Genomic DNA, 13448 nt, shown 5'->3' on the forward strand with positions numbered 1-13448 from the left:
CCCCGGCAGGCTTTCGTGAGAGGCGTTTCCCCGGCGGTGTGCCGGGTGCCTCGGCCGCGGCAGGGCTCGCTCGCTCCGCGGCGGGCGGTGCCGCCCCGCTGCCCGTGCCGGGCACAGCCGCCGGCCTCCCGCCGCTGTTTTCGCCGGCTTCATGCCGGGGCTTGCCAGTCGGAGATGGCACCGAATTAAACAAACCAACGCTAATCGCAACCCCGCCGTGGGGAGAGTTTCAGAGACTTTCGTTTCAAACCAGAACTGCTGCTGAAAGCGCCTTGACGTGACCAGGGGCAGAATTGGCCTCTCTCAAACCACTGATGCAACAGATTTGGGTACACCAGCCCAGATACTCAAAGCTAGACAAAGAGCTTTTTTTTTTTTTTTTTCCCCAAATACTTGAAAGGTTTTTGTCCTCCTGTTAAATCCTCAGCAAAAATCACAGAATGGCTGGGGTTGGAAGAAAGCTTAACATCCAGTTCCGTCCCCCTGCCATGGTTAGGACAACCAACAATCACGTACGTGTCGGCATTTATCCACAAAAAAGGGAAAATTAAACCCCTTACCCTATTTTTCATTTCACAGAAATGAAGTTTAAGCTGCCTTCCACAGCTCCTGGGGCTGTTCCTGCCCAGGGCAGCACCGCAGCTTCCCCTGCTGAACTTCCCCGGGGTTATCCCGGCTGTGTCCAGCCTGGCCGGGTCCCTCTGGGTGTCAGCACCTCCCTGGGGTTGGTGGCACCTCAGGGCACCCTGCCGTGGTGCAGGGCATTAACTAATGGGGATGTTAAACAGAGTCAGACACTGGCCTCCGAGCAGACTTTGTGCCACTGATCCATCAGCTTTCAGTCCACACATCTTCAGCTTCTGCAGCCGAGCCAATCCACAGAAGCTCTGCTGTTTGTGTTGTTATTTTCACGGGGTTAGCCCGTCCTGAGGTGTGAGACATGGACAGCAGGTTTAGGGAGCTAAATCCAGGAGAGGGCTCGGTCCATTCACTGCCTTGAGAAACAGCTGAATACACCAATAGTATTTCTTAGGAAAACTTACATTGGGGAAGTGTTTTACATTTAAAACCACGGGGAGTGTACTTAAATATACCAAATATACTTAAATCTATATAAATGAGTATATCTGTATTTTGTACTTGAAGCCACGTGGCAGACTGGGCTGGACTCCAGAATCCCAGGTCGTGGCTGCTGGTTTTACTCAGGGATCACCTCAGATAAATGTGTTATGCCCAAGTTCTGGAGCAGGTGTTTTCCTCTCCCCAGTAAAGGAATCCACAGGGAGGCCTCTGATTTTCCTCAGCCAGGCTTTTCTTCTGGCTCCTTCCTTATCTTCCGTGGGCTTTGCCTGCTGTGCCTGGCGCTGAGCTGCCACAGCAGCCTCACGCACCTCCTGCTCTGCTGTCAGGAGCCTGAACCCACTGTCCCTGCGGGAAGAGGGGGCACAGAAGGGCTTTATTCTCCTGGGAGCTTCATTCCTCCATGCAGCCCTGCCAGGCGTCGGCTGGACCAGCTCCAAAGAAGCTGAGATGGTGCAGAGATCGATGAGCTGATCCCCATCCTTGGGGCCAGGAGTGTCTTTCCCACGGCCGCTGGGAGTTTTCCTTTCTCCCAGCGAGCCACAGAACTTGGGACGCACGACACGGGGAGCAGGGATGGAGGATTTCACAGCGGGGCCGTGCAGGGAGTTCTTCAGCCTGAGCCGCAGCGTTTTGGTTTCAAAGGGAGTGGAGATTCTTGTCACGGTCAGAGAAGGGCCGTGCAGCCTGGCACGCTGCAGCCGGGCTGCCTGCTCCTCCCGCTGCTGCAGGGGCGTTTTGGACATCGGCACCTTCCCAGGGCGCCGCTGCTGCGCCTCCCCGGCCTTTGCGGAGAGCTCGGGGCTGGGGCTGGCTGGGGCTGGCGTGCAGGAGCTCTGCAGGCTGCTGATTGTCAGGAGGAACCTGTCAGGGGACATGGGGAGGCTTGGGTCTGTCTGGGGCAGCTCATGCTCCAAAGCGGCCTCTGCCTCCTCGGGCGCAGGGGGAGCGGGGCCCTCTTCGGCTTCAGCACCTGGAGCCAAAAACAAAGCGACAGGTTTCGGCTTTCCCACACGCTGCAGAGCGTAGAATCAGGGAATCACAGGGTAGGCTGAGCTGGGAGGAGGCCACAGGGATCACCCAGTGCAGCTCCTGTCCCTGCACAGACCCCCCAGATCCCACCCCGGGCATCCCTGGAGTGCTGTCCAAGCTCTCCTGGAGCTCTGGGGCCGTGCCCATTCCCTGGGCAGTGCCAGCACCCTCTGGGGGAAAAACCTTTCCCTTACCTCCACCCAACCCTCCCTGGCCCAGCCCCAGCCATTCCCTGGGTCCTGTCTTTTAGCAAGCAGAGCATCATCTGGCATCTGCTGGCCTGAAAAGCAGGAACCCTTTCCTAGCCCATCAGTTCATCTGCAATGTTCAGTTTGTGGAGCTGGAGGATTTGGCATCACGCCGTATTGAGTAGCTCTGACTAAAACCAAAATAACGTCACTGTGTTACAATTGAAGAGGTGCCTGTTTCTCTGCAGTTGCCTTTCCCCGTGGTGGCAGGTCCTGAATGTAGGTGTTCTCTCACTTTCTCGGGTGTTTGTAATGAATAATTCAAGCTCTGAATCAGCAGCGTGTTTCCGAGCCCACCAGCTGCGTGAATATGAATGCTACTACTGATTTCTGTCTTACTCAGTTGGAAAATGACAGTGCGTGTCTTGAAATGTGAGTTGAGTTTACACCAAAGCCTTGTAAAAAGGCAGAAGGGTTTCACAGAAGCCCTTGAAATTGACAGAACCATTGAAATGGAACAGCACATCTGCTCTTGACAACAGCAGAGGCTCTGAGACGCTGGGCTGGAGGCGGTGGCTGCTTGGTTTGTAACTCAGTGTAGAAAAGCCAGGAAGGCAGAGGCTCAGTGACACCTTTGGATTTCCCGTGGCTCTTTGGTGGCTGGCGAGATCTGGGAGACTTGTCCTGAGCTCGCTGCTGCTCTGCACTGGAGCCCTGGCCCTTCCCCTTCTGGGACTTCTTCTCCTTCTTCACCTCCTCTCTGTCAGCGGGCAGGGAATAGTCCCACACCACAGCCTGGAACTGGAGCAGCAGCAGTCTGCCGGGGGAGTTGGTCACCACCCTGGAGCAGGAAGGGAAGAGCCAGAAAAGCACAGGAGGAATCACAGACACTGCCTGAGGGGCTCCTGTGCAGCACAACCCCCAGGGCCCCAGACAGATCCCAGAGCATCGTCTCTCCTTGAAGGAGCAGCAGCAATTAACCCTGTCAATCACACACTGCACATCTTAGCCCGTGCTCTGTGTGGCTCTCTGGGGCTCTTTTCATTCAGCTCCACGGCAAAATCAATTTAAAAATAATTAGGATGAAAATTTCCAGCAGTGGGCAGAGCTAGATCAGAGCAGTGCTAAAGGAGGGAAGCGCCTAACTGCAAACATCATATTGTCAGGGACAGTAAGTGTGGATTGAGGGGCTGCGCTGGTCCGGCTGGGATGGAGTCAATTCCTTCACAGCTGCCCATTTATTGCTGTGCTTTAGAGCGTGGCCAACCCAGCCTTGAAACCAGAGCAGTGTTTTACCCATTGCTCCCACAGAAGCTGGGGGCCACCTTTAGTTGGAGGTGCAAAAGTGGAAGAACCTGGAAGGATTTCTCATTATTGGCCTTTATAAGGAGGCTGTAGGCCAGGGAACAGGCAGAGACCGTCAGGTACTGGCTTGATTCTCCAACCTCCTCTAAATTCCTGAATTCAGCTTTACAGTTGGGCCTGTGTCTTCAGCGATAGAGAACCAGGAACATTGCACATTGCTGAAGGGACTAAGGAAATCTCTTCAGCCTCTGTGAGCTAAACCAGATTATCGAAGCAGTTAATAAATAGTGGAGCCCTTTATAAGGTGTCTGTAAGAAGGAAAAACGCACAGTTCCTTAAATTTCAGTGTGACCTACCAAATCTGGGTCCGAGCCTGCTGGCAGCTGCTGTCACCCACCTGTTTCCTGCGACGTAGAGAGCAGACACGGGGTCCCCGCTGCTGCTGGGCTGCAGCACCCGGAGGCAGGTTCCAGTCAGGAAGCTGAATATCCGAACGTGTCCATCGGCACAGCCGCTGATGACTCTGAGGTACAGGAACTCCAGGGACAGCACTTCCCTGAAAGCACACCGGGTGAGGGCTGGCACTTGCGCGGTGCCCGCACAAGGAGAAGCGCTCAGCGAGCTCTGTCGGCCTGGAGGAGCAGCAGAGCTCCGGCTGCAGCAGCAGCCTGCACTGAGCAGCTGATGGGGGCATCGCAGAGGTCTGAGAGAGAAGTCTCGGCTCGCTCCACGTCTGTTTACTATTTATTACCAATGTCTATCACTATTACTAAAAAGGTCATCTTTACTTCGACCCAATCCTCACTAACTACTTTGTGCCACGTCAATGCAGCAATGGAGTGAGGGAAGGAGAAGGAGAGGAAGAAGGAGACAACGCCCCAGATTCTCCATCTTGTCCCCATTCACTTCAATGCTAGGGACTTAAAACTACTATTTTCTCATTCTGTGATAAGCTAAACTACTATTTCTCACATTCTTGTGGCCTGTAAACCTTCTCTCAGTGTAGGAAGTTTTTCCCATGGACTGAAATCAAAGCCAGTGTCTCTCTGAGCTCTGGGCTGGGGTCCCAGACCCCCCTGCCCAGGTCCCTGACCCTCCAGGGCAACCAAAGGAATGCCCTGGACTCCAACACACGTCCAAACCAACAGCCCAGTGCATCCTTCCACTGGAAGGTGTCCCTGCTCTTGGCAGGGGATTGGAATGAGGTGATCTCTAAGGTCCCTTCCAACCCAAACCGTTCTGGGATTCTGTGATTCCGTGCTCCCCATAGCAACCATATGGTCGTGGCCATCTGCTGCATTTGAAATTTCAGGGTTTTGTCCAGGAAAATCAATGAAAACCACACGATTCTCCAGGTTTCACCGATCTAGGTACAATTAAAGTTTGAGAGGACGGCACAACGCGCAGTTGGGCAGCATGAAACCGGGCCACCTCAATTCCTGCCCAGGTGATGTGACACCCTGTGGCACACAACTGGGGATCCTTGGCTGTCTTTAGTCATCCCTGGTTGTGGTAAAGTGCTGTGGGTTTGCGTTTCAGGTCCTTCCAGGTCCTGACTGAAAACGTTGCTTGTGACATGTGGTGCCCGGCAGAGCCTGTGAGATAAAGGCTGGTGAAAGTGGGGATATTTCAGATCCTCAGACTGGTAACTAAGGCATTTCCTGGTCCTGTAAGGGGCAAGTTTTCTTTACAGGTTCAGTCCACTGCTGAATACAACTTGAAACACGTCTGACTCCTACTTGGGATGGAAGAACGCAATCAGGCATCTCCTAAATTTTCCCACCATGCTCCATCCCAGGGCATATCCATCACTGCTCCCTGTGACGAGGTGCCACTGGTCAAAGGACAGGCAGAGAACTGGCCCTTGGTGCCTCTCTAATGTCTGCAAAGTAAAAGAAGAAGGTGCAGCACTGTCAGCAGTCTGGATGTAAATCTGTCTGGGTGTCCCATGGCTTTCAGGACACCAGCCTGATGTGGTTTTATAGGGTGATATTGTACCAGCGCGCCCCACAGATATCTGTGTTTGTTTTGTAGTCACTGAAATGTTCTGAGCCTGGTGCTGCGGCTGCTGCTGAGCTGCTGGCATGGAATGACATCCCTTTTCCATCATTATTACATGTGATAAAGAGATGTTACTCCAAAGGGACCTTTGTGGTCTCTGGAATGTTGTCCCAGGATGGAAGAGGGGGCTGCCCTGGCTGCGGGAGGGGCTCAGCTGGAGCTGGGATATCTGAGATATCTGAGATATCTGAGATATCTGAGATATCTGAGATATCCGGGCTATCCCTCCATTTCTCTGCAGGTAAAGAGCTTCCCTCCTCTCCCAGGTATGGACTGACACTGGTCCTGGACACCTGATCAGGGAATTCAAAGACTCGGTGCTCCCACAGCTGCCCAGCCGCTTCAGCTCCAGAATCTGCTTCTGAGAGCAAGGTTCCTGTTTTGGGCTGGCCCCTGGTGCCTCCAGCCCCAGGTTACTGCAGCTCTCCCATCATCTCCCTGGTTTCTGGGGGAGCAGAGACGAACAAATCCACAGAGAGCGAGCAGTGGAGGGGGTGAAGCAGATCACACCCTGCCTTAAAGTCAGCAGCTGGCTGCAAGTCAGTTTTTTAATTATTTGCAGTTTCCTTGATTGGTTTGGACTGCTTTAGGGGATGTTGGGGGGATTACTTTCTTTTCTAGAAAGTCTTTCAGCAAATGTGAAAAACTGTGATGAACTAGCAGAGAGTTCTGAGCTTTTAGCACAGAATTATCCACCCGAGGGGAAACTCACCTTGATCAGAGCCCCTGTCTCAGCACTCCAGACCTTCACCAGCCCTCGGTGACCCCCACTGACCACGTGGGTCCCGTCCATCCTCACTGCCCACACGCGGCTGCCGTGCATCAGGGTCCTCAGACATTCCCCACTCTTCAAGCTCCACACTGTTGGGGCAAAAGGGAGGAGAACTAAAAACACCTCTGCCCCAAGGATGAGCTTTGGGAGTACAACAGGCATTAAAAAATACTATTGGGTTACAGTCACACCTTGCACCTGCAGCTCTGTGAGGAGCCGAGTGCTGGCTTAAGATGCATAATTGCATGGCAAAAAATTTAAATGTGAAGTGCAGAAGCAGCACATCTTTTGGACCTTTATTCTGTAAGGAAACATCTGGCAAAGCTGAAAGTTGATACCGCCTGCCCAAGGGTTGGGATGGTATTACAGCCACGAGGCCATTAATTCTGAATAAAAGCAGAACTAATGAGGATTTATTCCGTGACACCATCAGAGACTGCCTGTGGCGTGTCCCCAGCTTGGGCTGACCCACAGCCTTCCCCCACCCCGTCCCCGTGTCCCTCTGCCCGTTTCCCACAGGGATTCCCCTGGCTGGGAGCTGCCAGGGGTGCCTCTCACCTTTCACCATGCCATCCCCAGCTCCCGACACAAGGCGCTCCTGGTGGGAATGCAGGCAGGTGATGGTGGCGTAGTGACCCCAGAAGGTTCTCACGCAGGCACCGCTGTGAATATCCCAGCACCTGCAGAGCACCGACCCAAGGGAGGAGAGGCCCGATGAACTTTAGGATTCCTTCCGCATGATTCCGTTATTTCCCATTTCCATTATTTCCCATTTAACGTGCCCAGCTCTGCTCCCACACGGGGTTGCAATCAGGAGCTGTTCCACGAAGGTGTCAGAGAAGTGGTAGCGATCAAGTCAGGTTGAGGTTTCACCCCTGTGCTTCCCTCTCCCGGGTTTGGCCGGGGGCTGGGCGTCCCGCCGCTCCTCACCTGATGCCGAGGTCCCAGCCGGTGGTGCTGAGCAGGAGCCCCCGGTCGTGGCGGAGGCACAGAGCGCTGCAGGGCCCGGCGTGGCGGGGCAGCAGCAGGGGCACGCCCTGCCCGGCCGGCACGGGCAGCAGCGCCGCGGTCCTGTGCGCCGCGGCCACCCAGTCCCCGCCGCCGTAGTGGGCTCTCCTGCCGCGGTCCGACCTGCGCAGGGCAGAGCCTGGGTGAGCCTCAGCCAGCCGCGGGGCCGGGCTCAGCACCTCCCTGGCTGCACCTGAGCAGGGGGGCAGCGCTCCGGGGGCGAGTCCTTTGCAGGGCACCAGCACCGTCCCTAAACCTGCACATCCCGCTTTGTATCGGGGGGCAGAGGGGCGAGGGCTCCTCCAGTCCCATATCCCGTGGGATACACCATGGATCGCTAACCCCTATTCCTTTAAAACCAGCTTATCTAGGTATCTTTGTTTTAAAAATAGAGATTCCTTAGCACTGACACTGAGGAACCCTTCTCCAGCCTCCAGAAGGATCACAGGGAATGGAGCAGCGTCCCTAAAGCTGCCCCTGGCCCCACAGCTGGGCCCTCCACTCACTGCTCCATGAGGACGAGCGTCTTGTAGGGGCCACAGAAGACATTCCTCTCTTCCAGCTCGATCGTGTCGGTTTTCAGATCCCGATAGGCTTCGTGCAGACTGAAATCCTCCGTCTGATGGCAAGAGAAACAAGGAAAAGTAACTCAGGGAGGCAGGAATGCAGCATTATTCCATAGTACGGAGCATATCAGCCCTAGGGATGAGCCCGGAGTGTCGGTAAGGAAAACCAGAGTGCAGCAAGACCCTGCTTGGCCCAGGGCTGTTCCCAGGCCGTGCTCTGTGGCATAAATGGAAGCCCTGAGAGCTGCACCCTTTACTCTGCGGGAAGAAGGCTCCTGGCCCCGGGGTTGTGCCGTGACTGGGGACACAGCAAAGTCTGGGAATGCCTCCCGAACTCCCTCCCATGTGGGAAGGAGCTGAGCAAGCCCTGGTCCCTGTGAACCTCTCACGATGGGGCAGTCCAAAAGCAGGAGCGGGAAAGAGCAGAGCAGTTCCAGATCCACTGGGCTGTCTGCCAAGAGCTGTCCTCTCTGCTCCCCAAACCCTGGCACGCAGCACCCCTGGGAGGCAAACGGCCTCCAACAAACCTTTGATTTACGTCTCCTCTTCTGCTCCTTCTCCTTCGCTTCAATGACCTCACCCTCGTCATCTAACTGGGGGATTTGCACATCGACCCTTTTAGCGTAGTTTGGGATGGTTTTTCTAGGACACAGCTCCTGGAATAAACCAACAGAGACAGCGGTTCTGGCAGAGCCCAGGCACGGTGGGGTGCTGCTCACCTCCTCGGGATGCTGAGGCTCCTGCAAAGCTCAGCTGTGCACAATCCGGCTGCTTCGTGAGGCCTGGCTTATATTTAGCACTTTATCTACCCAAGGTTTTTTAGTCACAGGCTCTCTAAAGGAGAGCGAAAGCTGTTCCCTGGTGCTTCCTGCGACAGTGTGAAATGTCACCTGGATTTGCTCTGCAGCTGGAGGTGGAAGGGCCGTGGCAGAGGTGGGGGCAGCCTCTGGGACAGGAATTTCCATCTAACAGCTCGGGCAGCAGCAAAGCCTCCTCCTTCTAAAGTGCATAATCGCGGCAGGAGCCCAGGTACCCACCTTCAGCTGCAGGAGGCTCTTCTGCACTGCGCTCCGACACTCCTGCTCCTCCCGGAACTGCCTGACCAGGAACGCCCAGCGGCCGTTCACAGCAGAACACGCATCCAGGGATTTCTGATCCAAAAGCCCTGGGAAGGCGAAGGGGCAGGTTGGCTAATCCCCTGGATGGATGCTGGAGAGCGTTCCTCCCGCTTAGGGGTAACGGCTGGAAGGTCAGAGCAGCTTTACCCAGGATGGACACGGAGAGCTGGAACGGCAGCACACGGGTGAAATCCTTGGCTTGGCTGGCACCGGAGTGTGGCCGCAGGGACACGGGGACCATGGTGGCATCGGCTAAGGACAGCAGCGAGCTGTCCCCGGCATCGGGACCCTCCTGGCAGGGCACTCAGTGTCCTGGGGCGGACAGCACCTTCCGGTGCTCGGTCACCTGGAAAACAGGGAGTCTGCAGCCCTGGGAGTGCCGGGTTTGGGTCCCCCGTTGTCAGCGCTGCCCTGCAGGAGCTGGGGGATCTTCAGCTCATCCCTGCGGCACCGAACAAGCGACAGGAAAATGCTGGGAACGCTCCTGGTCTGCAGGACAGCTCGCACGGCGGGGGCTGAGGGACACGGTGACATCTCCTCCCCTCAGCCCTGCCCCGGGCGGTGGCCAGGGCTCGTCCCTTGCTGAAACACCCGCGGTCAGAGCGGAAAACCTTCCCTGCCTCTGGCCGCTCGATTTTCAGCAGGAGGAGCGTGTGCCCCGGCTGGAGCTGTGACATTGCAGAAGGGACGGGAGGGAGCCGCTCACCCGCCCGGGGCTCCCCGCCACGGCCACCAACACCGGCACCGCCACGGCCACCAACACCGCCACCAACACCGGCACCGCCACGGCCACCAACACCGGCACCGCCACGGCCACCAACACGGCCACCAACACCGGCACCGGCACCAACACCGGCACCGGCACCGGCACCGGCACCGCCCGGTGACAGTTACCGTAATTCCAACCGCCGCCGTGATGCTGCTACCCGCGGGCACAGCCCCTCAGCCGGCGCCGGGGGTGCCAGGGGATGTCGGGGGATGTCGGGGGACGTCGGGGGATGTCGGGGGATGTTGGGGGATGTCGGTTTAATGCTGGAGACAGATACTGGGGTGCTGGGGGATGTCGGGGTGATGGCAGGTGCCAGGGGATACTGGGGTGTCAGGGGAGGTTGGGGTCTCGGGGGATATCAGGGGATGTCGGGGGATGTCGGGGGATGCCAGCAGCCCCTCCGCGATGGGGCCCCGCAGTCAGGGCAGGGCACCACGCCAGCCCCGAGCACGCCATGGCTGGGAAGTGACACCAAGGGGCAGGGAGAGCCCCGGGAAGCAGCGCACGGGTGGCCTTTGGACACCGTGTTTGGTTTTAGACGCAGAGAGCCAGAGGTGGCCTTTGGGCACCGTGTTTGGTTTCAGATGCAGAGAGCCAGAGGTGGCCTTTGGGCACCGTGTTTGGTTTCAGACGCAGAGAGCCAGAGGTTACCCCGGTCACTGGCACAGTGCTGACCCAGGGCTTCAGGGAGAGGCGGGGCAAAGGCTTCAGTCACAGACGTTTTTGGCGAGTGGCTCTGCCTGCCTGAGCTTCCCCAGATTCGGCAAACAGCCGATTTAGAAGTCTAAAATGCACATAGAGTCAGAGTAAAGGCTGCTTTATGCAAAATCTGGGACAAGGCAGGAGGATCAAGCCGGTCCGTGATGTCCCCTCCCTCCAGAGCCCCTGCTGCGCCCTGTCCGTGTGTGCAGGAGCACCCCAGCAGGGCACACCCCACCTAAACCACCTCCGACACCCCGGGAAAACCCCAATTTCCCCACGCCCCGAAGCCCCAGGGTTCATGGGGCCCCAGTGCTGACACAAGACCCTCTGCACCCCCCGCAGCCCAGGCAGGGGGAGCGGCAGGGCTGGGAGCAATCCCCCCCGCCAGCTCCCCCCAGGGTGACTCCAGCTGCTGCACACGGAGCTGAACTGGCACCTGAGGGCACTTTCTGCAGTGAAATATTGACGAGAGGGATCAGAGCAGCACAGCCCAGCACTGAGATTACAAGTGGTTGGAATCGTTCAGCCTGGAGAAGAGACTCTCAGGGAGACCTTGGAGACTTTTCCAGCCCCTGAAGGGGCTCCGAGAGAGCTGAGAGGGACTTGGGACAGGTCAAAGGGGAGTGACTTCAAACTGGACAGGGCTGGATGGGATATTGGGAAGAGATTCCTCTCTGTGAGGGCGGGCAGCCCTGGCACAGCTGTGGCTGCCCCTGGATCCCTGGCAGTGGCCAAGGCCAGGCTGGACATGGGGGTTGGAGCAGCCTGGGACAGTGGCAGGCAGGGTGGCACTGGACTGATGCCTGGGTGGTTTCCTGGCTCCAGCTGTCCTGGGAAAGGTGGAGAACACCCAGGAAGGGACATGGAGCTGGAATCCTGTGTCTGAGAGGTTTGCAGTGGGAAGAACTGGATGGAAGAGGCGCCACAAGGGTTCTTATAAACACCAACGCCCGGTTCTGATGGTTATTTTTATTGGAGAGCTCTCTGAATCCTTCACCAAAGCGAGGGAGCCCCAGGCAGCCCTGCCATGAGGAGCTCAAACAGCACGGAAGGGGCTGGGGGAGGAAAAGCGGTGCTGCCTCCCTCCTGTTCCTGGGATGGGGAGGGAAGGGCTGGGAGCAGGCCGCCACGGAGCTGCTGGCAGAGGTGCCCGACAGTTCTCAGAGGAGGAGCTCCAAGCCCAAGCTGTGCTCCTGTGGCCGCAGGGCTCGCTCTGGGGCGGGGTGGAGGCGCCTGGAGGAGCCTTTCCTCGTCCGGCTCTCCCAGCTCAGGAGGACAGCGAGCGTGGGATAGCGAAGAACCTGCCCGGGATCGCCCTCCTCTCAATCTCGAGCCACAGGGAGAAGAGATCCAGCTCCCCGTGCTCCGTGGCCAGCTGGAAGGTGAAGCTCTGCAGCAGCGTGGTGAGGAAGAGGAAGAGCTCGATGCGGGCCAGCGCCTCCCCTGGGCACATCCGCTTCCCTGGGCAGGAGAGAGGGGTGACCCCGGTGAGGAGCCGAGGACAGGAGCGTGGGCACAGCCCGTGGTGCCCTGGGGCCCGTGCTGGCACTCCTGGGCGCTGAGCACTGACCTGCCGAGAATGCCATGAAGGCCTCGCGCTTCCGGAACTCGCCCTTCTCGTCCAAGAAGTGTGCGGGGTCCACTTTCCTGGGGTTCTCCCACTGGGTGGGATCCGAATGCACAGAGGAAATCACCGGAATGACAGGAGTGCCCTGTGGGAGAGGGGTGGGCAGGGGTGTGAGGAGGGGCAGCGGCACCACGCCGTGGGCTCTGCTGGGCTGGGTTGGTCAGGGGGAGCACCCCAGCACCCATCAGGTTCCCATGGGGGGACAGCCTGGCACCGTGGCTCTGTGCCCCCGGGAACACTGACGTGCGGCTCTGTCCCCTGCTCCTGCCAGTCTCTGTGCAGCTCATGAGACACAAATCACTGAGTTATTCCCATGGATTCCTGCTAAGGCCCCTCTCACCGCCCCGGATCCAGGGGCAGGAGACGTTCCCTCAGGGTGGGTTTTGCACACCAGGCTCGTGCCCAAACCGGGAGCGGTGGCTGTCCCCAGATCTGCCGAGGGCTGGGGGATCTGGGGAGCCCCAGGGAGCTCCTGCTCCGGCCCTCACAGCCCTGCACGGCTCCGAGGTGGGAAGAGCTGTTTTCCAGGACGGGCAAGGAAGGGACACGGGGTGTGGGCAGGACGGGCAGTGACATTCACCCGCCTCTGCTCCCCTCCGAAACGTCATCGCTACGAGGATTGGGAAAGACCCGGGACCTTCAGGCGTGTGCAAACAGTTCAGGGACAAAGGCAAAAGTCACCCAGGCCCCGCTGCCCCTCTCCCTTGGGGGCAGAGGCTGGGGATGTGTACCTTGGGGATGGTGTAGCCCCTGAAGAGGACGTCCTGCGTCGTCATGCGCGGGAAGTTCTCGATGCGGGTCTTGTGGAAGCGCTGCAGCTCGTGGATCACGGCGTTGGTGTAGGGCATCCGCAGCTTGTCCTCCGTGCTGGGGGCTCGGCCGGTGCCCACCACGGCATCGATCTCCTCCTGCACCTTGGCTGGGGACGGCAGGGGGCTGGATAGCTCTGCAACCTCCCCCAAGTTTCTTACCGGCCCCCACGGGACTTACCCTAAACCCAGGGATGGCCTAGGGGGGAGCAACCTGCCCTAATCCCTCGTAGAGCGCAGACACTGAACCTCTGCCCTCATCCCTGCCTGCACCAGGCCAGCTCAGAGCACCTGCCACAGGCCGGTCCAGGCAGGGACGGAGCTCAGGGGGAAGCACCCGGATTCTGGCCTGTGGGAATCTAACGGCTCCCACCCTTGGGTGACCCCACAGGACGGTTTGGGTCTGCCCCC

At 58.0% G+C, this 13448-nt stretch overlaps 2 protein-coding genes across 2 annotated transcripts in view; both read right to left on the reverse strand.

Annotated features, from left to right (window-relative positions):
• Positions 1-1214: 1214 nt before the first annotated feature.
• LOC120761093 (F-box/WD repeat-containing protein 10-like) lies at positions 1215-9371 on the reverse strand. Its single transcript, XM_040081968.1, has 11 exons — positions 9278-9371; positions 9050-9177; positions 8540-8668; positions 7953-8065; positions 7369-7569; positions 6997-7118; positions 6379-6527; positions 5345-5487; positions 4003-4161; positions 2951-3141; positions 1215-2053 (listed from the first exon to the last, which is right to left on the reverse strand). The coding sequence occupies exons 1-11, from the start codon at positions 9369-9371 to the stop codon at positions 1215-1217; spliced, it is 2268 nt and encodes a 755-aa protein (XP_039937902.1).
• Positions 9372-11868: 2497 nt separating this feature from the next.
• USP43 (ubiquitin specific peptidase 43) overlaps positions 11869-13448 on the reverse strand; it is a 44675-nt gene continuing 43095 nt past the window's right edge. Inside the window, exons 5-7 of the mRNA XM_040082010.2 lie at positions 12960-13194; positions 12172-12313; positions 11869-12062 (exon numbers count right to left, since the gene is read on the reverse strand). Coding sequence (XP_039937944.2) covers positions 11869-12062; positions 12172-12313; positions 12960-13194 — 571 coding nt within the window. The remainder of the gene's footprint in view (positions 12063-12171; positions 12314-12959; positions 13195-13448) is intronic.

This window comes from Hirundo rustica, chromosome 18, assembly GCF_015227805.2.
Source record: "Hirundo rustica isolate bHirRus1 chromosome 18, bHirRus1.pri.v3, whole genome shotgun sequence".
Lineage (NCBI taxonomy): Eukaryota > Metazoa > Chordata > Aves > Passeriformes > Hirundinidae > Hirundo > Hirundo rustica.

Bases quoted from the DNA above. Each gene is read 5' to 3' on its own strand.
- LOC120761093 (XM_040081968.1), bottom strand. From the start codon at position 9,371: ATGGTCCCCGTGTCCCTGCGGCCACACTCCGGTGCCAGCCAAGCCAAG. The intron at 5,488-6,378 runs GTGAGTTTCCCC...TTTACTTTGCAG, and splicing joins AGACAGGGGCTCTGATCAAG to ACATTAGAGAGGCACCAAGG. The intron at 2,054-2,950 runs GCCACGGGAAAT...TTTTGGCTCCAG, and splicing joins ATCTCGCCAGCCACCAAAGA to GTGCTGAAGCCGAAGAGGGC.